This window comes from Phocoena phocoena, chromosome 7 (assembly GCF_963924675.1).
Source record: "Phocoena phocoena chromosome 7, mPhoPho1.1, whole genome shotgun sequence".
In the NCBI taxonomy this organism is placed as follows: Eukaryota; Metazoa; Chordata; class Mammalia; order Artiodactyla; family Phocoenidae; genus Phocoena; species Phocoena phocoena.
The window spans coordinates 41,154,824-41,181,041 of record NC_089225.1 but is presented as its reverse complement, the minus strand read 5'-3'; the positions used below and the strand labels follow the sequence as shown (position 1 = coordinate 41,181,041).

At 40.1% G+C, this 26,218-nt stretch overlaps 1 protein-coding gene across 1 annotated transcript in view; it reads right to left on the bottom strand.

The window, feature by feature from the left end:
- Positions 1-21,692, bottom strand: part of GALNT5 (polypeptide N-acetylgalactosaminyltransferase 5) — a 36,295-nt gene extending 14,603 nt beyond the window's left edge. The window contains exons 1-4 of the mRNA XM_065880875.1: positions 20,242-21,692; positions 7,594-7,760; positions 5,900-6,019; positions 613-748 (exon numbers count right to left, since the gene is read on the bottom strand). Coding sequence (XP_065736947.1) covers positions 613-748; positions 5,900-6,019; positions 7,594-7,760; positions 20,242-21,692 — 1,874 coding nt within the window. The remainder of the gene's footprint in view (positions 1-612; positions 749-5,899; positions 6,020-7,593; positions 7,761-20,241) is intronic.
- Between the last annotated feature and the right edge of the window lie 4,526 nt (positions 21,693-26,218).

Below are 26,218 nucleotides of genomic sequence, written 5' to 3'. Positions count from 1 at the left end.
CCAGGAAAAAAAACCAAAGTGCTACCTGAGATCATACACATACACTTAACCAACCCGACATCACGTCTTGTGCAAGTGAATGAAACAAGTGCCTACGCAGATGATTTTAGATCATCACAAACTTTTTAACAACGTTTCAATAAAATGTTTGAGTATAATTTGCATCAGTGACTAACTGGCTAGATTGCTCACTTTTAACTTACACTTCTCTTTTAATAATGTTCTAGCCATTTTTGAGGAAAAAAAACCCACTTAAGAATATATATGTGTATGTGTACATATACATATGTATACATACAGATACCACAGAAAGAAAAACTAATCTTAAGGAAAATAAATATTTGGGGGTTCAGCTGAATAGAAAGAGGAAAGATCTGGACGATGAGTATTAGTATTTATTAGCATTAAGGGTTAAGAATTTGTGATAATCAAATAAACAATTGGATTGATCAGCTTTCATCTCAAGATATCTATCATGTATTTCCATTTATTTAAACAGATAAATCGTGTATTACTTAGATTTGCAAAAATGTACATATTAGGAGTATGAGCAGTACTTTCTGCTGCTGGTTAAAACTCACTTAAGTATCTTGTGGAATATGACAATATTACCTCATATCCTTATCATTGATGACTTCAATTACTGGACAGGCTACTTTCTTTCTACTTAAATAAACTCTTTCCAGAAGAGGTTCCAACCAACCAACGTTACATTCCACATGAGAATCTAAGAATGTCAACACGTCACCTACAGAGCCAGAAAAAGAACAATTATTTGAAAATGCAATACACTGAATGTGTGTACGTCACGTTCAAAAGTCCTGGGGACTGATCCAGAAATGTGGTTGTAAAGGCAGCAGTCTTTTCTTCTCACTGAATTTCTTCCTTGTCTCTCTAATTTCATTCCATAATGACATAAAAGAAATTTTGTTTCTAGCAGTCGCTTGGAGCAAGCATTATTTATGTTTGGAAAAAATTGATCAGCCACTTGGAATGCGGAGCCAAGGCTCTGAAGGGAATATTTAGTATTAAAGTTAGTTGCTTTTGTCCCTTCTAAGGAGGGTGGGTCCCATTAACTCTGGGGTAGAGGACTGGGACTTTGTTTTGCAGAAGACGAGGAAGAGTTTGAGATTCCAAGTTTGGCCTTAGGAATGACGAAGAGGAAAAATCGCTCCACATTATAGGAGTGAAAAGGATTTAAAGTGGGGGAACTAGTAAGACTAGGAGGTAGTTTTAAAAGGCTTACGGAGGGGGGAATGGGGAGTTGTTTAATGGGTATAGAGTTTTAGTTTCATGAGATGAAAAGAGCGCTGGAGATTGGGTGCCCAACAGCGTGAATGTACTTCACAGTGAACTGTATATTTGAAAAATTGTCTGTCCTTGTTGAGCACAGACCCCCACTTAGGTGACCAACTTAGGATACTGCTGCTAGCACCAATTAGTCATGGAGCATTGTGCTTAGAGTTCCTTGATGAATGTGGACCTGCTGCCCATTTAATTTTACAGAATGATTTATAAGTGATGGTGAGGAAATCACGTGTCTTCCCTGCAGCAGAAACAAGTTGTAGAAATTTACACAAAGACTGTTGCTCTTCAGGAGACCTGAGAGTTGGCCAGAAGTTAGATGTCACTTGTTCTCCACATACTAAAAGTTAGCCAGAGAGTTACACTTTTGCCTTATTATTTTGTAGAAGACTCTTTCAGACTCTCAGAGAGCCTGATATTACTCTGAGACCAGATGTGGCTAACTCGACTTCTGTTTCTGCATGTCCTTGGATATCTGATCTCAACCTTGCCTGTGGCTTCTCTTCCCTCCTCTCTGAATCCTAAAGGGTAAGTCTTTAGGAAGCAGTAGCTGTCAAGGCCTGTCAGATTCTGGATTCAGAGTCTTACCTTTGATCTCTCTTTGTTTGGTCAGGCATTCTAGAGAAGATTTCTACACTGGTATCTTTGCTGATCTCTGATTATAGAGACTCTTCAAATCCACCGCAGGCTGCTGCCTATGCTCTACTTGTGAGGTCAGGGGAATGCCTGGGAGAGTTTGGGAGGACTCACTAGGCTGGCCAGCCCTGCTCAGTGCCATCCTTGAATGGTCCCTGAATTACATCCTTGACTAAATCTGGTACAGGACCTCCTGAGTTCCCTTAAACTCTCCACAGGGTTCAGGTGCATTTCAGGGCAGTTGGATTTATCTTTAGATGAGGCTGTTATTAACCCCATCAAACAGACATTTCTGCTTCTTTCCAAACTCAGACATCAGCCCTCCACTAATGCTGCTCAAAGTATGGGCCATAGACACTGCCATCTATAGGGAGATAGGGACAGAAATTGAGAACAAATGTTTTGAAATTTTATAGCAGTTTGCCAGAGTAATTGGTTAATTTATTGTCTATTTCATATACATGTGTGCTATATATACATACACATGTATATAATTATGTATATATCTATATGTGTGTATGGATGTATGTATACATAATTGTGTATATAGCTATTTTTTCCCCATTTCTCTTTTTAGGTAATTCATTTTTATTATCATTTATAAAGGTGTCCACAAAAAATGGAAATGAAAAGAAGTCCTTCTGTGATAGTTTGGGAAGTCACTCTGCCGCATAGTGGCAAGCAATTAAGATGCACCTCGCTGAAGTTTTTCAGAGTTGTGCCCCCTTAGTGAGTCATTAAAACAATTTACTGGGATTGGCCAGAATCTAAAAAAAATAAATAAAATAGAAAAGAAGATATTAGAATCCGTCATGCATTTCTTAACATGAGTCACGGTCAAAAGAGTTTGAAAGTTACTAAACTAAGTCTGAGCTAATGTGTTCAAGGGTGTTAATGAATGACTGAGAAACAAATGTACACTTTTACATTTGGATTTACTAAATTCAAAAAAAATCATTTTATGGTGTAACTATAAGTTATTGAGAAGGCCGATGGCAATAACTTTGATCAAGTTCATCGCACCCCTTCTGAAGGTGGCCCCTCATGCTGTCTAACAATTTGGGCTGTTCTGGAGATCATTACCAGCAGGCCTTGTGCTCCAGGCAGGCAGAGAGACAGTTTTTATAAGCAGCACGGTTTTGGTCCTGTGTTCATCAGCTTTCTCTATATGGATGTCTAATTTTCATCTCAAACTGAGATGGACAAAATCAGAGCTCAGTGGCAATCCCAAACCTGTTCCTCTGGTCATAGCCCCACCATCCACCAACTTGTTCAGATTCCAATCCTAGGGGTTTTTTTGACTCCTCATATTAACACTCTCTTCACATCTTACCTGATGGCAAGTCCTGCAGGCTCTGTGTCCACAGTAATTCTAAATCTGACCACTTCCTCTATCTGCTCTGGTACATTTCTGGTACCTGGACAACTACAGTAGCCTCCTAACTGGTCTCCCTACGTCCTCTCTGACTTCCCTAATACCTATTCTCTACAAAATGGCCAGAATGAGCTTTTAAAATGTAAGTCAGACAATTTTATTCTCCTTTTTAATGTTCTTCATTGACTTCACATTATACCAAGAATATCGCCTGCATTTCTTAAGTGACTCAGAAAACTTTACAGAAGACAGCCTTTGCCTTTCTCCCGCAATGCATCTCTTACCACTCCCTCCATGGTCAGCACCCATCAGCCATAATAAACTTCTTTCTTTAATTTGAATATACAGAGCTTGTTTCTGCATTGAGACATTTGCATTTTTTGTTCCTTTTGCCTGGGAATGTTCATCACACAGATCTCAGCTCAAAAGTTATCCACTTGGACTATTTCTTGACTATTTTATTTTTGTATCATTTGTGGATAATGACTTTCCAAAGGAAATCAAATGGAGAATTTCATTAAATTTTTCCAAATGCAGTCCATAATTAAGAATCTTAGCTGTCACCACAATGCCCGTTTTGGTGTGATGTGCTTGTTGTCAATTTAAAACTTCCATTACAGAGAGAAGAAATTTGTTAGCAAACCAATGGGATAAGAAAAGTTCCAAATCTGGGGTCTAGTTGCAAGACAGTGAAACTCTGGTGAGCAGATAATTCGGCTTCAGACAATGCTTGAATCCAAGCTGGTGGAGGTCTGCAATGCTATGGCTTATAGGGGCAGAGTGGTGGCTAAATGTCTAGAAGCAACAAAATGTAGTAGAAACAAGTGTAGGTTCTAAAGCCAAGGTTTCTGGGTTCTAATCCTGGCTCTACCACTTATTAGCTGGGAGAACTTGTCATAACTTCAGTGTGCCTCCTTATTCTCATCTATAAAATGAGGGAAATGATTGTATCTACTTCATAGAGTTATTGTAAGGATTAAATCAATTAATATAGAAAGTGTGCAGAATGGTACCTAGTACATAAGGTCAACTATTATTATGGGGTACAAGTGCATCCAGAGAGGATGTGAAAATGAACCAAAATGTTTGATGCTATTTTTAGAATACTTATGGAGAGAAAAGATATACCTTCTCCCCCATTCACCCACTAATACCCACACACTAAAAAGAGGTGAGGAAAAGAAGGCATGTTACTCTTTGGGAAGAGAGGGCAATTGGAAGAGCAGACAAAAGTCAGGGGAGAGATTATTAATTCTGAAGTTCTCAAAACCGATGGGGTCAGGTCAAAAAGTCACAGGCTTAAAGGGGCACCTTGTGGTCAAATTTGGGATGATTTGAGCACACACACACAAATATGAATACTAATACTAATGCTGATAATATACACATTGACTTTTTCAAGGCATAAATCCATAGTGAAGTGGGCATAACAGGGGGTTAGAAAGGAGGAAGAGAAAGAGGGAGAGAGGGGAGAGAGAGGCAAAGAGAAAAAGAAAAAGGGAGATGTCTTCTTTACAAGTTGAATGCCAGCTCTAAAAGAAGAAGGAATGAGAGGTTTAGAAAAACAGTTTTGCAGTCCTCAGTGTAATAATTGATTCAAGCAATGATCATCAATGGCTGCTAGATTATTGGATAAAATGTTGTGAGGGCAGACTTAGAGAATGAACTTATAGTTACCAGAGGGGGAAGGGGGGGGGGAGGGATAGACTGGGAGTTTGGAATTGACACGTACACATAAACTTAAAACACCTTTCCATAAGAAATTTTAAAATATAAGAAAGAATGTTAGCAGTGAAAAAAAAATGTTGTGAGGAAACAGAATACTCACATGGATCAAAGTATCACCCACAAATTACTTCCTACTCTGAGGAAAACTCTAGCTGTCAACATCTTAACCAAGTGCTTAAAATTAGTATCACCAACACTGGGACGACCTGGCATCGTGTCTCTTGATTTGAAGCGATAAGAAGTTCACAATTCCCATCACCTATGTAATAGAATTCTATATGGTATTCATGGAAAACATCCTGCGAGATAACAGTGAGAACATTTCCGAACATGGTCAATTGCACGAAGTAAATGGCCTGTACTCTTCAAAAAAAAAAACAACTCAAGGGTAAGTAAGCAATGTATGTGGACTTGTCTATTTTAGACTGAGACTAGGAAGACCAAGTAACCAAATGCAGTGCATGACACTGAATTAGATTTCTAATTTCAAAAGTGAGAAGCAGTTATTAAAAAATGGGGGAGCAATGAGGAAATTTGAAAAGATCATTTATTAGGTGATATTTAGATGATGAAAGTCGTGCTAATGTAAGAGAATGTCTCTATTCTTCAGAGATGTCTACTGAGGTACTTAGAGATATGGTGTCATGATGTCTGTAAATTCCTTTTCAAAAGTTCAGAAGAAGAGTGTACGTATGTATGTGTCTGTGTATGTGTGTGACGAAGCACGTAAAACTTTGTGGCATGAAATGATGGATATACGAGTGTTCACTGTATTATTATTTCAAATTTTCTGTATATTTGGGAAACAAACTAAAATAAAAATGTAACCAAAACAAAAAATTAGAAGCTTCTTACCTGTTGCGTTCTGTGCCCCTGCCAGCCTGGCTCTTATTAAGCCATGTCTCTCTTTGAGGTGAAGAATCCGAACTTTTGGAAACTGAGACATGTATTTATCCAAGTTATCTTTCAGGTAGTCTATATCAGGGCAAGGATAGACAAGGAAACACTTTAATTAATGAGATCTGGACAATACCAGAAGTGCCTCTTCACTATCAAATTCCCAAAACTATAACATTTACTATAGTCACTAAACTTTATTCTTTGAGCCATGATGTCATTTTCTTGGATGGATTTTTCTCTGGGTTCAGTACTCTAAGCTCTCCGTTTTCCCAAAACCCGAATCCGTCTTTTCAGTGTAGCCAAGTTACGGAGAGGAGGGCTCGCCTTTTCTGAGGACTTGTCAGGACAGGTACAAATTTACCTTGAAATAAATAAAGCTCAGGTTTCTGCACAACCTTTTCCCCTGCTAAGGCCCCTTCTAAGACCTAGGGGAGAGTCTAAGTATTGTATGCAAACTGGAAAACTTGCAACAGAAATATATTGTAACTGCAATTGGCTAAGACCACTGTCACTTCCTACTATGACACCCCCTCTGTCACACCTCTGCTCTCTTGTTCTTTTTGGGGGTTTTGTGGGGTATATTTATGTAGCTTGCAGTTACTTCTATGTACAATTAAGTTATTGACATATCCCAGGTAGGAATGTCTTCTAGGAATACTTCTGCTGGTCACTTTTCTACTAATTGTGAATTCTTTTTCTTAAAGAGGACCCCATAGAAGCTTTGGATCCCACAAAATCCGAATAGGCCATTCCTAAAGGGACTATTCTCTGCTTGGTAACTCGATGCTATTTCTGTTTATGCTATCGAGGCCACTTCTTAAAATTTTCAACCAGTTTTCCTTAGGTATCTCCCTGCTCCTGGAGCTCAGTGTGACCCTGGTAGGTACTCTGAGGCTGAGGGAAATGGCTCCTGCCCTTGGGGTCATGACCAGGGCTAAGCTGCTCTATTAAGATTGTTGTCTCTTTGCTGCTTTCTAAAATTTTCTGAAGTGGGTTGCATTTTGGGAATTTGTAATGTGGTCTAGGACCTCTGGCGGTCATGGGACTATTTACATACACAGTTTTTTTGACAGTCCAAAGGGAGAGATTCTTCACTGTAATAAACACGAAAGTAAAGACAGTGGTGGATTCTGCCTTTGAACTCTGTTGGCACCTCATTTTTCTTGTCCCTTTGGCAATTTGTCTTCTCAACACTTAGCTGAACATATAATAGGCTTGGCTCTGGAAGAAGAGAACATAGGCCCTCCATTTCATTGTTTACTATAACTCTAGCTATTATCAGTAGGAAAGGCATCCCGTTAATTATGGAGTTTTTGCTTGTTAGATTCCATAAAAAGTTATTTATGCAATTGTAGAGAACACCTTATGGTCTCTGGAACTTCAAGGAGCTGTAGTTAGAAAATCACTTCTACCTGGCAGAGAAGTCATAGCTAAAGGGAAGTCTGCGGTGGCTAGTTGATAGGCCCTGGATAGTTGAGCTGAATTTCTGTTACCCATAGACGTTTGGACTTAGGCCTCTAAGGCACAACATGAGAAAATGATTTGGCATTTGTAAAATGTTTATGCTTTATCGAATTATCCTGTAATTTCCATCCAAACTGCTATTGCCTCATATCAAAGTTTGATTTTCCAGGGGGTAGTTTTCTTACCTTTGGTGCTGAAGTCATCCACCAGTAGAATCTCCTTGATGAGGTGCAGAGGAGAGCGGTTGAGGACACTATGAACAGACCTCAGGAGAGTGGACCACACCTCATCCACAAAGCACATGATGACACTGGTGGTGGGGAGGTTATTGTGTACGAGTTGCTCTGCACACCTGGGCCATAACAAAAGCAGAGCACAAAAGATGTGCCAACAAGATCCACAAGGTGGTTTTAAAAGTCACAGAGTGCAATTGTGTGTAAATACACACACACTCACACCATCTATCCATCTATCTATCTATCTATCCATCCATCCTTCCATCATCTATTTATATCTTTATCTTTATATCTATCTATCCATAAGATGATTTTCTCATGTGCTTTTGTTGGGGAGAGTTATAAACAAAACAAAAGAGCAGAGGAAGGATACCAAATGACAATTGTTGCTATAAGAGGCCTAGACATGCCAGACATGAGAATGGCCTGTGGAGGCATTACCCTGCAGTGGAAAGGACATAGGCTTTGCAGGCAGTTAAGACACTACTTTGAGGCCCACAGCCAATATTTCTCAGATATTTGTCTATTGATACTTTACTTAATCTCTCTGTGCCTCGGTTTCCTCATCTGTAAAGTGAGGGAATGGTTCTTACTGAAGAGAGGTTTACAGTTTAGTGAGAATGCATACTAGCACAGTTTCTGGGCACAGGAATTCACCAAATGGTAGCTATTGCTATCCTAATTAGGTTATATACCACAAGAGAACATGCCTATTCTCTTATTTAATGTTACTTAATTAACATTAATTCAGCTAATGCTACCAAGTAGCTTATGAGTGCCTTCCCAGTTGGCCTTCAGCCAAATGCCAAAGAAAATATTCTTTCCCACTGCATGTATTTATGGATACAGATGATATGTATTCTATACTAATTCAACTCTTAAATAGCTAGCTTCTCTATCTATTTAAGGGGTTTTGCTGAGACCCTCTGTGCTACAGGGTAGCCACAGCTGAAATAATTTTGCTGGCATGGAAGTGAGACAATGGCTACAGTGGGAGTTGGTATTCAGGTGGGTTGTAATTGGTCTTGGGACTTCTCCATGCCCTGAAGTGCATCGTGCCTCACTGCTGACATTCTCCCATCTCCCACCTGAGTAACTCTTCACAGGATGGAACCCAGTGGAACCTCACAAAGAGTATTTGGCATATTTCTAACGCAGCTACTCTTAGTAATGTGATAATTAAATTACAATGATCATAAATAAATATTATCAGCCTTCTGCATTTTTTCATTTTAAACCTCAGACTAACAGCATCTCTTCCCCTTTTTATAGAAGAATAATTGAAATCATGGGGAGTCTAGTCCATGATTATACTGTTAGTAAATGGCAGAGCGGGGACTCCAGCTCTGGTCCAGTTTGGCTCCAGAAATAACTATTCAGGAAATATTAAGTCCACAAGAATAAAAGCGGCTGGCTGTAGATGTGGCATTTTGTGGGAGCAGGTACTTCTGCCAGACAACATAACTACACTGTGCTTAGTCTGAAAATAAGAAATAGATAAGAGTAAAAGCCATAGAAAAAAACACATTAGAATGGCACTTTGCAGTTGGTAAAATACTATTATGTACATAGTTAAATTCAATCTTTATAACAAATACTTGAAATATACACTATTATACACTTCTTCAAATAGAGCAAACTGGAGCTTAAGAAGTCAAATGAATGACCAAATGTAACACCCTTCACTGGAAAGAATGTATGTGAGAATGTGAACAAATAGTTTAATCCATATCTAGGTCATCAGAGAAAATGAGGTGAAAAGGAAAGTGGTAGAGGATTTTGAAGGTACTGGGGAAGTAGGGTTAAATATTCCATCTTGGGCTCTAAGTTGGGAAAGAGGAAGTAAAGCTAAGAGGAGTTTATTGGCCTGAGTGAAAGGAAGAGTATAGAAAACATCAGTGACCTCCTGTGACTCTCTCATCTCTAATTTTATAGTGTAAATGAATGGGAAACGCACATGTCACACATAAATATTCTTTACGACATTTGGTCCTGAAAAAAATAAATCAATTCTAAAAAGGAAGTATATATAAGTCCATGCCACTCTCTCTACTAAATGTAAAATAGCTAGCTAGTGGGAAGCAGCCGCATAGCACACGGAGATCAGCTCGGTGCTTTGTGACCACCTAGAGGGGTGGGATAGGGAGGGTGGGAGGGAGACGCAAGAGGGGCTATGGGGATATATATATATATATATATATATATATATATATATATATATGTATAGCTGATTCACTTTGTTATAAAGCAGAAACTAACACACCATTGTAAATCAATTATCCTCCAATAAAGATGTTTAAAAAATAAAATAAAAAGGAAGGGTCAGCTGCACGAATTCTGCCTGAGCCATCTGAATCAGCAGGCCTTAGCTGTGAAGTCCTAGAGCTGCTTTATTATTAAAATTAGGTCGACTTTAGAAACATCTAGTTACAAATGAAAATACATTGGGGAGAGTTAACTAAGCAGGCTAACTCATGTTATATAACAAGGAAGATGAATCTTCTCATCTTATAAAACAGTCGATTTTTTGGGCCTCTTTTAGAAGAAAGTTCTAAATGGTAAAGTGAGCCAGTCTGAAATTGGAGGTTGAAAGAATGCTCAGGGATTTGAGAGGTTTGGGGAAGGCACCTCCCTGCACCAAATACCTGCTCCTTCTTTCCTCCTTTCCTCTCCATTATCTGTTGTGATGCCTTAATTTCCCCATCAGGAGTCTATATAGGTAGATCAGGAAGGATTCCACTAGATCCAATGTAGATTTCTATCCCAGGAAATAGTACCTCTGCCAGTTATGGACAAATATATATTTTAGATGCGTTTGAGGAATCACATTGAAGATGACCCTGTGGAAGATTATGCTATACAGATCATACTGGTGCCTGGAAAAGGGGGTGGCATTAAAAGATGGGGAAGAGGGGCACAGAAGGACATGTGAGAGGTTTCAAATACAAAGTTTCATAGCGTGTCTTGGTTTGGGTGGCTGAGATGCCAGGCTACTCTATCATTTATAGGTAGCTGGTTTCCTGCATTACTAAACAGGTTAAACATGTTTCCAGGTGTATAGAAAACCCAGCATGCTTGTTTTGTTCAAAGGCACAGTGGGTCAGACAGGAAAGACTTTCAGCCTTATTAGCTCTTGCATCATTCTCACACACGGACTGTCATCTACTTCCCATAGGTGGTGAAACTGTTTCAAGTCATCCTACATGGACCCGACTGAAGGAAATTTCCTCTCGTCCAGTTTGCCCATTGGAAACCTTTCTGCCATACTGGAGGGAGGAGTTGCAGCTCAAGTCAAGTCTAAGTTAAATGCAAGATATTTCTGAGTTTGTAATCTTTTTTGAGGTTAATAATTCATATTTGTATTGTATATGCCCAGTCATCACACAAGTGAGGTATTTAGAGTCTACAGGCCTTGTGCTATACTTTAAAATTAACCCAACCTGTAACCTGTATGTTTGGGGGAAGTCTAGGCTGAGATTACTGTAGTCTGTCCAGGTACTAAAATTAAGGGGGATTCTAACGTGGGGGGCTCCACTGTCCTGCACAAAGTGGGTCCACTACTGTGTGGGAGAGAAACACTCTGGACTTGAGGAAGATGACTAAATACTGAGATCTTTCTGATACTTATTGGCTGCACGCCTATGGGCAAGTCACGTAACTTTTCAGAACCTCAGTTTCCTCGCTGTTAGGATGAAGATTACAACGCCTTCATCACCGAATGTCTGTAAAGATTTGATGAGATGATGGAGATAAAAATATTTCTGTAAGTTCCATGGTAAAAAACCCGTGCAAGGTCCTATGATTATGCAAAAGCACATGCACCCATTTTGACTGCATGCACTGCCCTTTTCCCAGGCCGTCCTTTAATCCAAATCTATCAAGGGCTCATCATTTACCAAGAGACTCAGAAAGTGATGCGTTTTGCCTTCTTGGCTTGTATGTGCTGAAGGCTCAGCCACTAACCTGATTGGTATGTAGCCTATCGAATAAAGAAGGTTTTAAATCAGACGATTGAGGAAATGATAATATTCCCTCATGTCTATGAATTTTTCATTCTTATTCCAAAACAGTCAAAATGGACTATGTGGGTCAAGTCTCAGCGTTCACAGGTTTGAACAGAAGGTCGAGGAGAATATTTTCTCAGCTTCTATTTGCAATTCAACTACTGCCTCAGTGTGAGCCTTCAGGGGCCTTTCCTCTCCAAGCTCTGGTATCTTTGGGAGAATCAGAAAGAGAATAGAACATCTAGCTGAGGAGCTCTGTCCAGAATTATATTCTTTTCTGCAAGACCTTAGAATTATTGAAGCTTCTTTTCCTCTCACTGATAAGAGGGTATAGTGATATAAAATTTTTACTTTTATGTTTTGTTCTTTCTAGGGTAGACTAACCCTGACATTTAGTCAGAATTGCCTGACTACTAAGTTAGAAGTTTTCAGTCACACTCAGCACCCATACTCCAAAGGCTGAAGCTGTGTTTCCTGAGGTAACTGCCTACCCATCAAAGCTACTGGACTCGGGCTTACAAATATAAGCCACCAGCATCAATATTCACCAGTTCAACAATAGTCTATTTTGAGCAGGCAGCTGTCAGAGTGAGGTAAGGGATGGGAGGGAGAAGAGCAGGAGGTGGGGGCTTCCCTGGTGGCACAGTGGTTAAGAATCCGCCTGCCAATGCAGGGGACACGGGTTCAAGCCCTGGTCCGGGAAGACCCCACATGCCGTGGAGCAACGAAGCCAGTGTGCCACAACTACTGAGCCTGTGCTCTAGAGCCCGTGAGCCACAACTCCTGAGCCCACGCGCCTAGAGCCCGTGCTCCGCAACTAGAGAAGCCACAGCAATAAGCCCGTGCACCGCAATGAAGAGCAGCCCCCGCTCACCGCAACTAGAGAAAGCCCGCGAGCAGCAATGAAGACCCAATGCAGCCAAAAATGAACAAATAAAAATAATAAATGAAATTTAAAAAAAGAAAAAGAGCAGGAGGTGGTGTGATGTGGCAGAGATAGTTCTGGGTGGAGGTTAGGGCACCTTTCAGGTAGTTCTGTCTCTCCTGGGGTCTGTGACCTTGGACAAGTCACTTCCTTCCTCAGACTTCTCTGTAACGCAGGGGAGAGTATTAGAGTTCTCCTGAAGCTTCATCTAGTATTGACTTTCGGTGAGGCTCTATGTAATTTTAGCCTCATAAGTGCTTCCCTCTGGGTCATGAGAGCCAGAGCAAAGGTAAATTAAAGTGTTGTTTTGGGCTTTAAATCTTTGGACATTTTCTCTCTGGTCCTTAGAAGCACCTTAACAAGGTCCTGCGTGATCTGGACTCTGCTTACTTCTATGGTCTCATTTCTACCCTCCCTGCTCTCCCCAACCCTATGTCAGATTTCCCTCAGTTTCTCAATGGATTATTCTTTTTACCCCCTTCCCCATGTCTCTAACTCCCTCCCCCTTCAGGTTTCAGATGAAACACTTCTGCGCTCCCTCAGGCCAGGCTCAGCCTTTCTCTTCCTTGTCCCAGTAGTTTACTCTGCTTCCGAAGAATGTTTTCATGTGTTTGCCTTGAAGGCAGGACCCATGCTCAGATGTTAGATTGCAGGGTAGGCAGGCACTCAGAGATATTTGTCCACTGCTGAGCTGTGGTTGTTGGGCAGTTTTATAGAGTCACCTTTGCTTAGTGCTGTATAGAAAATGATTTCTTGTAAATTTTCTCCCTGACAAGGTACCTGACGTGCAAAACTAATTCCCCTCGTATACCTCTGACCCTATCCCCCTCCCTGCAGCTACCCGCCCCGAGTATAAGGAAGAGAGATGTTTTAATTTCTGCTAAAGTCATATGATTATAAGGAAACAAAAGAAAGAGGAGCTGTATCCTATGGAAAGAGCACTAGAATTAGAAGTCAGAAAATTTTCTTGCTGGGACAGCAGACCTATCAGTGAATCTTCTAGAGCCTCACTTTTCTCATCTGTAAATCACATGAGAGATAGTATGTCTTTCATAGTGCTGTTGTGAGGATTGTTTAGAATAAAAAACTCCACACGCATATAAAATCTACACACACACACACAATCACTGCCTGCAACATAAATAAGCACCTTTTTGGTGAGGCTCAGCAAGGGACAGATCCCCTTTATTCAGAGAGGCTTGGCAAACCCAGGAGAGGTAGAGGTGTGGTTGGTCACTATAAGGGCAGAGCAGGTGGGGTGGGGAGAGAGCCAACCTGGTGTAGTTGAATCATTGCCGAGTGAAGAAAAATCAGAAGACTGAGGGTTGGATCCCAACCCTACCATTCATGAGCTGTGAGTCCCTGGGCAAGTTACCTTTCCCTGTGCTCTTTTCCTCATCTGTAGCACTTTATCAATCTGGCATGGCTTGTGAGGATCAAACACGATGACGTACACGGAGAATGGAAGGTCCCAGCTGCCCAGCTCGTGACAGGCAGTGAGCAAACAGGCGTGGAATGAAATGAACTGCCACCAACTGCATTGCCTGCCGCAATCTGAAACCTCAGCTTCCTCTCTAAGTCTCAGCTTCTCTGCAGGTGAAGCTGGGACAGCGACAGTACCTGCCTTGAAGAATAACTTTAAGGAACAAACGAGAAGGCAAGTCGTAAAGGCCTTTTTAAATACTGTACTCAAGTTTCTCTGCACTGACCCTTCTCACACATACCCGTACACCAACGTTTTAGAAGTGGGGCCAGTTTAGAAGATATTTTAGTTTCGAATAATATAGATTTTTTTTAAACATAGAGGAGACTCTAAAAAGCTCCCTTTATTCTGAAAGCAAACAACAAAACAGAGCTTCTAAACAGACTGCTATTTTTCCCCCATTTTCTGAACCTTGAGCAAAAAAACGTTCCCTTCTTGAGAGGCTCTGCTCTGAATGGGTCACCCAGGACAGCCCAACAGGGAGTTATTTTCTGGGACAAGAGTACTCAGGGCAGTATCACCATAAGAATTTGATAAATAATTTTATGATGGTTAAACTGGGCCCTGGATGAGGTGTGTAAAAAAGAAGTGTACACAGGTTCAAATTTCTACATTCACTAATTCCTCTCTCGCATAAATATTTCTAGGTCTCTGGCGGTATTTAGATGACAAAGTCACAGATTTGCTTTAACATTTCTCAGTCTTACATTAATTAGGCACTGTTTTCTTCTCTTTGAATCAGTGGCAGAAGTGTGTTTTATATCCTCTGGTCACCTCTCTCCTTATCATTCCCCTAGCTGTGGGGAGAGTGTGATAAGTAAAAATGTCAAAAGCTCTATGGTCATCTTTTGGCCACATTTAACCTTTGTCTTGTTATGGTCTAGCCTGCACCCTTTAAACAAAGTTTGCTTTATATTTCCAGCTTCCTGATACAACTTTTTAGTGAAATAGCACACTGTGCTCTAACACACACGGACACACTAAGGTACATATACACATACACACACCCAATTCAAAAGCAACATTGCTTTGTGTACACTCATGGAAGAGAAAACAGGAAATAACCCTTTTAAATCCATCTTGTGGGATTTATTTTTTCCCCTGCCCTTGTTCGCTTTCTCAGGGAGGTCTCAGAGCTTTTCCAGTCAATTTTAGATAATGTTCTCCTACCACTATTAGTCACAAAAGCTGTCTCATTTCACCAATTAAAATACTAATCTTATGTAAAACTAAGGACACTGAACTTCATAGAACAGTAAAGTTTCTCTTTTCTCTCAGCCTGATGCACACATCTAGAAGCATGAAGTTTGGAAGGCTATGTGGTCAGTTTACTTTCAGTAATTCATTAGTTGTGGTTTTGGACCTCACTAGGATTGGGAGAGTAGGGGAGAGGTGGAAATTTAGGTTCTATAAAGGTTTTTCTTTCCCCTCAGTAAATTGGACTGGTTTGTGGCAAATGCATGGTGCTATCTTTTGCTTTCCATATGTGCCAAAAGAAAACTCTCTTTAGCTGTGTAGGAAGGAATCAAATCATTGGTTGACAGTCCCAGCTCTGGGCTAAGAGAATAGGCCCATTCTAGTTGCTTTATTGAGGGGCTTGCCAGAGTACTGTAGGAAAAGCAAAGCATTAAAATAAACAATTGGTTAACATCGTGATGACACAGCAGTGCTAGAAGCATGCTGTAATTCTTACTGTCCTCTAAAAAACTAAATATTGGCAGCAAACATGCCTTTGAGTCATTTTTCTCTAAATGCAGATTCAGGAAGTGCACTCTTAAAATAAGTTCATTTTTGGAGTTACATCTTCACTCTAGCTGCAGGCCACAGGACAGACTTCTCTAAGTAGAATTGCTCTGCATTTCCAGTAGATAGGACCATGTTTTACCAAAGCCTGTGAGTATGTATTGATTATTGCTGGCTAAAACAAACTTCAATAATTAATAGTAAGCACTGCAAGGATTAGCTTTTTATAAAGAAAGGGTTAAATATAGAAATTTGAAATAACCGTCAAAACAGTATTTTATCTGAAGCATATTTTATAGGCAAAAATTCTAAGCAAAATGAAATTGTATTTTATTTACTGGCATAAAACATTCTCATAAATAAGATAAGGAGATTTTCAACCATTGAAAGTCAAAACATTAAAATGACAAACCAAGCAACAACAAAAATATGAATTAATGAATGAACATGAATTAATGAATAGACAATAGTGTTAGAATAGGATGTATTTACCTTAAACGAGACACCAACATATTCCATATATTCAAAATGAAAAATTAGGAAGTCATTATTAATTTGTAAAATGACTTCTTGCAAGCCTAATTTGAATAGTTATCTATCATTTATTTTTTAAAAAATAGTATCAGTATTCAAAAATCATTTCAGAGAATCTTATCTTTAAAACCATATTGTGTAAACTTGAGTCCACAGCACTGTGCTCAGTGCTAAATGGATACAAAATAAAGTAAAAGACAGAGTTTCCTTCCTAAGCTTAGAATTTTACTGAGAAGTTGAAACAGATTCTCAAGGCCACGGTTAGTGACGGGCACACAGCAAGGAGTGTTTCAGTAACCAGGAGAGTGCATTAATGGTCATTGGAATTTAGATGTCACAATCAAATCATGGTCTAGATGGAAGTAAGATACAATTAGATTTTGAGCAATGTCAGGTTAAGATGTTCTAGGAGAAATGGTGACGACTGTGAAAGGTGAGGATGGGGGGAAGCCGTGGGAAGGGACCAGTTAAGAAAAATATCAGTGGATGGTAACAAACGTGATGAGTAGAGAAAGATAATAAGACTAACTATCCTTATGCTGAAGGCCCACATTAGAGAGTATGTCACATGCAGCAAGAGATAGCCACACAGCAAGGGTCAGAAATCAGGGTGGCACTGAAAAGGACAGTGAGAATAATGCTAATGGCAGAAAGGAGTTTTTGTGCTTTTGGAAAAGGCCAGGACTATATCTCAACATCTCAGAAATGGTTCTTTGGGACTCAGGAGAAAAGGAGAGAAGAGCAGTTTTGGAAAAGAGAGTCTGATTTTAGAACGAGAGCAAGTGAAGTTGTCCTGGGAACGCTGCTTCTCTCTCCTCCTTCTCAATGTCAACCTCGTCCTAGCATATCGGTTAAATCATCATCCTTAAGAACTATTAACTACTTATTATCTTTACCGAGGGGACCTAAATTTAAACAAACATACTAGCAAATCTATGGTTTTCATCCTTGTTTTGGTTCAATGTATATTCAATAGCCAGTTATGATGATACGTCAGTTATACTGTGTTAATCAATCCATAACGTGGATTTGGGGGAAATGAAAGAAGCAGTAAGGGAGATATTTCCCAGAACTCTTAAAATTTAAAGGTTCCAGTGGGTTGCTACCATAGTTAATTTTAAGGCCAGTCCTTCGGCATTCTAATAGATTCTTTCTCTCTCCATTTTTCTTTCTTTCTTTCTTTCTCTCTTTCTTTCTTTCTCTTTCTTTTTTTTTTCTTTCTTTCTTTCTTTCTTTCTTTCTTTCTTTCTTTCTCTCTCTTTCTTTTACCCTCTCTCTCTCACATGCACGTGTACACACACACACACACACACACACACACACACATTCTTATTATATTCTATAACAATTTCCCCCATGCTAACTTTTAAAATTTATTATCTCAAAAAATCTTATTGTGTGTTTTCTTACAAGCATCTCATATACCTTTTAAGCAAAGCTGAAAAAAATAAAATCAAAGTAAGAGAACTTTAAATCATGCCAACCTGATGAATCAAATGTTTTTCATTTGTATTTTCTTCCAAACTTTATCCGTATGAATACATAATTTGCACATACTTGTAGTCAGAGTGATTGGGTAAAAGAAAAGAAAAATAATTTATTCTCTTTCCTGTAAGAATGGCCCAAAAGGGGTTCTGTACACGGGATCCCTGCTGGCTTAAAACTGTCACCTCCATCCTGTTGGAAGAGTAGAGCATCAGGTAGGCACCTTGCCAAGAGCACCTATATTTAGCCAAGGTGGGTTGTGTGATAAGAGGGAGGGGCCTGGCCACATGCTGTCTGACTCATCCTCTCAAGCACACGTGTCACTCACTTTCTTCTACTGTCGGGACAGCCTCCTTCAGAAGACAAAGCCTGACTATGACTTCCCTGGGCAGCAACCCTTAATTTCCACAGACCAAATTTCAGAAACGAACAAGCACTGGGAGCTACTGAACCTTCAATAAATCATATGGACGCTAACATCATTATTACTTGCTTTTGGCCCTCACACAATTGTCCTTTCTCTGGTTTGGAAGTGCAGTCTGGGCTTCTGTGCAGTGTCTGATTTTTCTCCAAGCTCCATAGCAGTCTGCCAGGCCACAGAAGGGATGTTAAAATAAAGCTACTCTCCTACTTCATTCTCTGGTGTTTTGTGTTCAAAGTTGGCATGTATAGTATATGGCCATATAGTATATACTATATAGGATATGTATAGTAATATGCCATACACAATATGGCATATATAGTATATGCCCTATACTGGCATATTTGGATGTGCCATACATAGTGTATATGTGTAGTAATATAGTGATATATCATAAATATATGTGATATATGATATACAGGATTTCAGATCAGAGCTGGTACAGCATAATTTTTGGGATCATTTTGGTAGTCATTAGTAAGATATGGGCGATCAACAGCACAACATAATTTTGAGCATGGATTTTAATAATTTCTCTATAATTGCTAGCTCTATGACCGCAGACAATATAATTTCCCAGGGCCTCAGTTTCTTCATCTTTACTTTGGGTATATTTGTGTTCTCCTCAAGGTTGTGAGTTTCACCAGGGTGAGGAACATGAATGGCAGAGTGCTTGGCCTAAGCAGGTGATTAGCGCATGGCCAATAGCCATCTGCCAATGGCTAAGAGCTGAAAATGGCTAACATCCCAATGAAGAGGACCCTCTCACCAATATGAATACAGGCACATCTATATCTGCCTTCCTCTTAGTAACATTGAATACCTAGATCACAGAGAAGGGTTGTTTTCCTTTTTTTTTTTTTTTTTATTGAAGCCAAACGAGGGCATTCTTTACAGACCACATGTGCTAAATCTGAATCTTGGTATTCCCTAATTCCACCTTCTCGGCAAACATTGTTTGGCTCAGGAATTGCATATCAAGGCATACATGGAGTTGTATTATCAATTAATGGGTAGTGAACATATGGCTATGAGGTACCCTCACTTATGAGTGGGCCAAAAAGAGCCAGAAACCAAATATATTTGAATCAGATTAAATATTTGTGATCTACTTTCTGGTTAAAGGAATATAACTGTTTAGAAACTGGTTTATGAAGGCTCACTGGGCACCTTCAGAGCTGTGCTGTCTTGGAAGACAGAAGTAATTTCTGAGCGCCCTTACTTGTTGATTTGAACGCATAATATCTGCTGCCTCCTTTGCAGAGCCCTTGTGAAATTCATGTGATTTGTGTGCAGTTGCTTCATAAATGGTGAAACTCTAGAAATATAAAATATTATATTCTTGTATGTCCTGTGGGTGTTTGCTACTTATTGGCTGATTGACTTTTTCCAAAATTATTATTCCTGTATCACTGAACTCCTGAACTATCTACCATTCTCATCTATAAAGGATATTAAATTCTAAGGAGTAAGTCACTTCTTCACTTATGGCGATCATTACTCATGATTAGGCAGAATTCTGCTGGCTAAGACATGATTCCAGAGAGGCATAGAAGGCTCCTTCTCTGTGCTCCTTTCCCAAATATACTCCTGACAAACTTGCTAATAATAAAAAATTCTGAAATTGAGAATTCACTTCATTGTCACTGTTTTAACGGAATTACATTTTAAGCTCTACCATTCATATACACCTTATTAGGAACTGAGCTCCCCTAACCATTTTGATAGGTGTTCAGTACAGAAAAGGGAACAGGACATGAGCTAATAGGGATGAGGGCCAAAGTCCCAGAGAAATAAATGTATAAAGAGAGTGCAATGGGTATGCTGATATCGGAATTTTTCTCTGTGTGGATGGTAGACTATTTGAACTGTGCCTAATGATTATTGTTGCTCTAATTCTCTAGGTGACCAAAAATCACACAGAACTATCTAGAAATAAGTCTTCTCTATGTAAGACCCAAAATACTTGGGGCTGAGGAAAGAGAAGAAAAATGGATCTTACCCAGAAGGTCTTGTGTCTTCAATGGCTCTGTCTACTGGGATCAAATCACTGAGGTAGACGTTGAAATTTCCTTCTTTCCATCTTCTTTCTACCTCCTTCTCCTTTCCATGGGGAACAACTACCGGACGTCCAAACTGACCTGGAGCTTTGGGGTTCCTTGGAGAAAGTGTCACATCAATTCTTAACACACGGTGCATTCCACCATCTTCAGGCGAACGAGCTTTTCTGTGACTTTGGTTGAGTTGTGCAGGCTGGGTTTTGGCAGTTAAGTTGATTCTTGCTGGCCCCAGCCCACCAGCTAAGGCTTGATTGGTTTGAGACACTGCTGCTCTCTGGAGAGCAAGAGAAGAGAAAGATGCCTCCCTGCTCTTCCTGGCAACGTGTTCCTCTTGGCTTTTGCGCAGTACCGTAGGAAATATAGTTTTGGTTTTGGAATTGGGGACCTCTTTGGTGTCTGTCTTTAGCCCCTCCTCCTTGGTTATAATCACAACATGGCTTTCAGACAAATTGAGTTTCTTCCCATCAACCACTTTGGCTCCATCAACCTTTGGCAAGCCTCCCAACTGTGTCTCATTAATAGATTGCTTCTTTAAGCGACTTGAATCGGCAATGAACTTGGAAAAGGGAAGGTTCTTATTGGCTTTGTGTTTATTTGCATTTAGTTCTTTGCTCTGAGTCTCAGTTTTATTTAAGGCTATGGCTTCCCTGGGTTTTGGCACTGGTGGGCTGGCAGGGTAGGTTCTTTCATTTGCTACTGCCTGGAATTGCTGCTTTGATCTGTCAATATTAAGATGGATGGTCACATTTGGGTTCCTCTCAGCTGCTTGTTTTGATGTTTCACTGCTGAGACTAAGACTCTTCAGGCCCTCCTGGTTTATACCAACAGGTCCTGTGTGTACAGATATTTTGTCCAGTGGAGTTCCCCTTGCTGCTGTGAACGGGGTTTTCTCAGCCCCCTGGGCTGTCTTTTGCTTTGGCGTCACGTGCGAGGAAACTTCAGGTCTGACGTCTCGCCCCTCTGTCTTCCGCTTGGTAAAAGTCACTGGGGGGGTCTGCAGATATGCAGGACGCCACAGAGGTGCAACCTTGCCCCTTCCGGGGGCATTCTGCACTTTTCTTTCCTTCTGGGCTTGGTCCAAATCATCCTCAACCTTGAGCTTACTCTTTTCCATCTTTCTAAAGTTCTCTTTGCCCCATACGCCCTTCCCGTGTCCCTTCGAGGGGAGCTTCATCTCTTTCACGCTGTCGTCAAGGCTCTTCCCCAGGTATGGCTGAACTCTGAACCCTATCCTCTCCCTCCGGATGATGTCTTCCTTCTGGACTCGAGTGTTGATCTCACTGAATGAGAGGCGGAGAGCTGCCATGTCAAAGAGCAGCCAGATGACAGAAGCTACAAATATAAATGCCAGGACTCGCCCACTTCCTCGGAAAAACTTTCGGATCTTGTTCATGGTACAAAAGCTTCCCTCGCAGCCTGCCCTCCCTCTGAGCCTGCTTACCTTGAGGGGAGAGGGAGCTCACGTAGTAGCAATAGCAGCAGCAGCAGCAGCAAAGTTGCCAGAAAGCAGCCCCCTCCCCTGAACAGAGCAGGAAGCAGCAGTCCAAAGGGAGAGCTCAGCTCCTACCGCTTGTCAGTCTCTGCCTGCGTGGCATTTCACAGCAGAGCATCCGTGCCTGCTTGGCTGGCCCCTGGCTAAGCCCTGCTAAACATTGCCCTTTGGTCACCCTGGGAGCGGTCGATTCCAGCCACCAGACAGGTCAACAGATCACTCGCCTCGTCTCCATGAGCCCATGTCCACCTTCCTACAAACCCAAGAAAAGGTGGGGTCTGGGCTGCGCCTTCTCTCCTCGCAGTTCTCCGTCTGCACGCTGTAACTCAACACCACTTCTCAGAAGGAAAACATTTCAAGCCATTACCCAGAAAACGTCATTCAGCTCTCACCTTCCGTGTTATGTGAGAGTGTGTGTGTTTTCAGGGCAATTAAAGAAAACTGTCTAACTTGGAGGGCATGTGTTCCTGGTTTGTAACCCCACCTACCCCATTCCTGCTTATTAACCCTGTTGTACCCAGGTCTCCAAGTGATGTGCCCCAGGAATTCATCAGTGAACTTAATGTTTCAACTTGGAGAGGTAACAGCTTACAGAAGGGGCTGAGCATAACTTCAATACCAAAGGTGGGTGTTTGATTATTCAGAAGTCTTCTTGGGCAGGGGCGGTGGGTATCAAAATCTTGGTTTGTAAGTCAACTTTTTGTTTTAAATGAGTCCCTCTATTTTTATTATTAGATTCAGTGGACATAAACTTAATTTGTCATATTGCTGTAAAAGTTTCTAAACCCTTACTCTTGGTTTGGATACTTGTCCCAGATGTAACAACAGCTTGCAGAGTGAACCAGAACTTGGACCAGACTCTGAGTGGCACTGGTAGACTGGTAGGACACTGGTTCCGACAGCTTTGTGATGGTAGAATCACACTGAAGAAATCCTCCCAAATTCTGATTAATTGATGGAGGGGGGAAGGGGCAAAGATGACCATTGGTCTGCATTGTATTTTTAGAAGCTTCCCAGGTCTTTCTAATGTACAGCCAAAGTTGAGAAACACCGTTCTAGAATAAAATGCCTCCCCATTATTTTTTGGGTTTTGGACCACTGCGCACAACTCTTGTGAAATTTTCCCCCAGACAGAGTAAAACCTAATAAAAAGTATACATTCCCAGAACAACTGAATCAGAATCTGCATTTTTATAAATTTAATTTTTATTTTATATTGGAGTACAGTTGATTTACAATGTTGTGTTAGTTTCAGGTGTTAGAGCAAAGTGATTCAGTTATACACGCACATGTATCCATTCTTTTTCAAGAATCTGCATTTTAACCTCACCTGCTATAAACATTGTCCCTAAAGTTTGAGAAGCACAGCCCAGGAGCACTGTTCTCTGAGGGGCTCTGAGTGATCTGCAGGCAGTGATGTCCCTTATTTCTCCAGTGTTAGGAAGGGTATAGCATCCCCGCTTTGAGATAAACTTAGGCTCCCAAAGACTTGGGAAGGGAAGAAGGGAAGATTCTGAATAGTTTATACTTATGCATTGCCTTCCACAACATTTTAACTTTAAGTTTGTACTTTACCCCATGGGAGGGAACCCAGATAAGTGCAGCGATGGTAACATGTTTCTTAAATCTCTGATTCTCCTTTTTATTCCGTGCCTGCTCACTCCAGTTTGGAATATCCACATGGATGGCAGCACTGGTGACTCAGCTGTTTCCTCCATGCACCCCTGCCCTCCATTTGTCCATCCTTCCGATATTTGCTGAGTCTGTCCCATTGCTCAGGCCCTGTGCTGGGTGTTGAAAGATATTGAGTAAAAAGGACGTAGTTCTTGTCTTTGAGATCTCACAGTCTATTGGTGGACACAGACAGGTAGGCACATATACAATACACAGTAAGTAATATGAGAGAACCGTATCCTGGATTCTTTGGGAATGATTTTTGGAGAAGCTATCCTTAGACTTGAGGGATGAACAAGAACATATTTATCTCTGCTCATACTGTGGTCAGAGAAGGGAAGTATTAGTTGGATGGTGAAAGGCAGATAAATTAGCAAGAACATAGAAGTGAAGAGAGAGTATAGTACTATGGGAAGCACACATTTCTGAGAACCAGCATGATTGCAAACTCAGGCATGTGTGTGTGTGTGTGTGTGTGTACCCCATATGCCCCAAACTGTTTGCTAAGCTCTTTCCATCGAGTATCTCATTCGATCTTGACAACAATCTAATGGTGACAAACGCATGGTGAAAAAGCACCTCTAAAGGCCTCTTCCCAGCCTTTTCCACATCTTTTTCCTGGTTAGTCTATGAGAATCTGTAAGGATGACAAAAGTTGGTCATAAGCAGCTCTACAGACTCAATGCTATGGATCTTCAGAAAATCAGTAACAATCTCTACTGGTGGTCCCCACCAGCTATGTATTTCTCCTCTTTTTTTTCCTCTTAGCTGGGTTTCCATGATGTTCAGAGCAATGAAAAAATATGGATAAAAAAGAATAGAAAACAAAGAAATTAAGAAATTTTACCTTTAATAGCAGTCAATACACACATTATTCAACAGTTGACCTTTCGTACAGATACATGATGCTGCTTTTTGGTTTAGTTTCCCTATTACTAGCAGAAAACTAAATATATAGGTGGGTTGGCTGTTTAAGGTACTTCTGGCTGTCATCCCAAATGGTAGACTTACCTGGTCAAATTCCTCAAGAATCTGCACATACTTAGTTGGAGTGGGTATCATTCTAAAAAACTAGGGCTATGAAGTGGTCCTTAGGAGGCTTTTGGAGGGGTTTTTCTAATTCATTTTGACTTCATTTTCACACTTGTGTAGTAAAAAATTTAAAATATATTTTTAGTTTCTTCTTCTGTAAAAGAGGTATATTAGTAGGAGGACCTGTCCTTAAACTCTACATGGTTGATGTCAGGATTATTATGTTAATAGCTACCATTTATTGAGAATTTACTGAGTGCCTGACACTGGATTCTCCTAGATTAAATCATGAACTGTTTAGCAGGACAGCTTTGTATATAGTTAGAGTGAAATCTGTGTTCCTTTGTTCTGCTTCCAAGGTGACTATCTCTGAATCACGCTCATTGATAATCAGTAGGAGTTCAATAAACATTTTTTAAAATTTCTATTCTCCAATTTCCCCAGCCAGAATGCAGAATATTAGAAGTACTGGTTCCAGTTCCCTGGCTTTGTGTCTAAAGTAACTCTCTCAGAATATTTGACTGTTTTTTTTTTTTGACTATGTAGAGTATATTCTGAGTAACTAATACCTATTTTCTTTTATAATATGTACTCAGTTGCTTACCCTTAATTATAAAAGATATAAAAGGAAAATATATTTAAACATATATTCTTTAGAGAATAATGAGAATCTACAGATGCATCACTGAATTTGAATGTGGATTTTAAATTTGGAGATTCCAATTAAAGACAATATGGGATGAGGATATTATTCATTTAGGAAATTTGAATGAGAAAATCAAGTAAATACGAAATATCATTTTGCTTTTGTATTTTAATATGATCATTTTTTCCTTCAAAATTCTTTTTTTGTTTGTTTTTGAGAAAAAGAGAAATTGTATGCAGAAGATAACACTGTCCTGTGAACAAAATTCACAAAAAAAGAGAGAAAGTTGAAAATCATAATTTAAAGGCTGGAGTTTTTATAAAGTCCATAGGTACCATAAATATAAAAATGATAATTTTACTCCAGTTTAACTGGTTCTTCGAAGTGAAGATGGATGAATACAATTTCTGGCAGTCATTTAAGCTTTTGGTGTATGTATCCTTTTCTATAAAATTTAGAAGCTGGTTAAGAAACAGCCTCACTATCTAATGGCCAGAGAATGAGGACTGCTGTGATCTTCCCTCCAACATTTGTCCTTGAAAATTTTTCCCATATTAGTGGTGGTAAATCATAATCCATTAAGCCTGAGTTTGAAGAAAGCAAGACCTCTACCGTTGAAAGATAATACACTGTGCTTAGACCTCAGGTTTCATTGATTTTTTAAAAATTAATTTTTACCGGAGTATAGTTGCTTTACAACATTGTCTTCATTTCTACTGTGCAGGCAAGTGAATCAGCTATATGTGTAGATACATCCCCTCTTCTTTGGATTTCCTTCCCATTTAGGTCACCACAGAGCACCGAGTAGATTTCCCTGAGCTATGCAGTATGTTCTCATTAGTTATCTATCTTATACATAATATCAGTAGTGTGTATATGTGAATCCCAATCTCCCAATTTCACCCCACCCCACTTCTCCCCCCTCGGTGTCCATACATTTGTTCTCTACATTTGTGTGTCTATTTCTGTTTTGTGAAGAGTGGAGCCAAGCCAGCATCTGTGCTTTTTAGGTCCCTGGACAATTTAATTGTTTTAATATTTTATTTTGATTAAGAAAAATTTAATAAATTTAAAA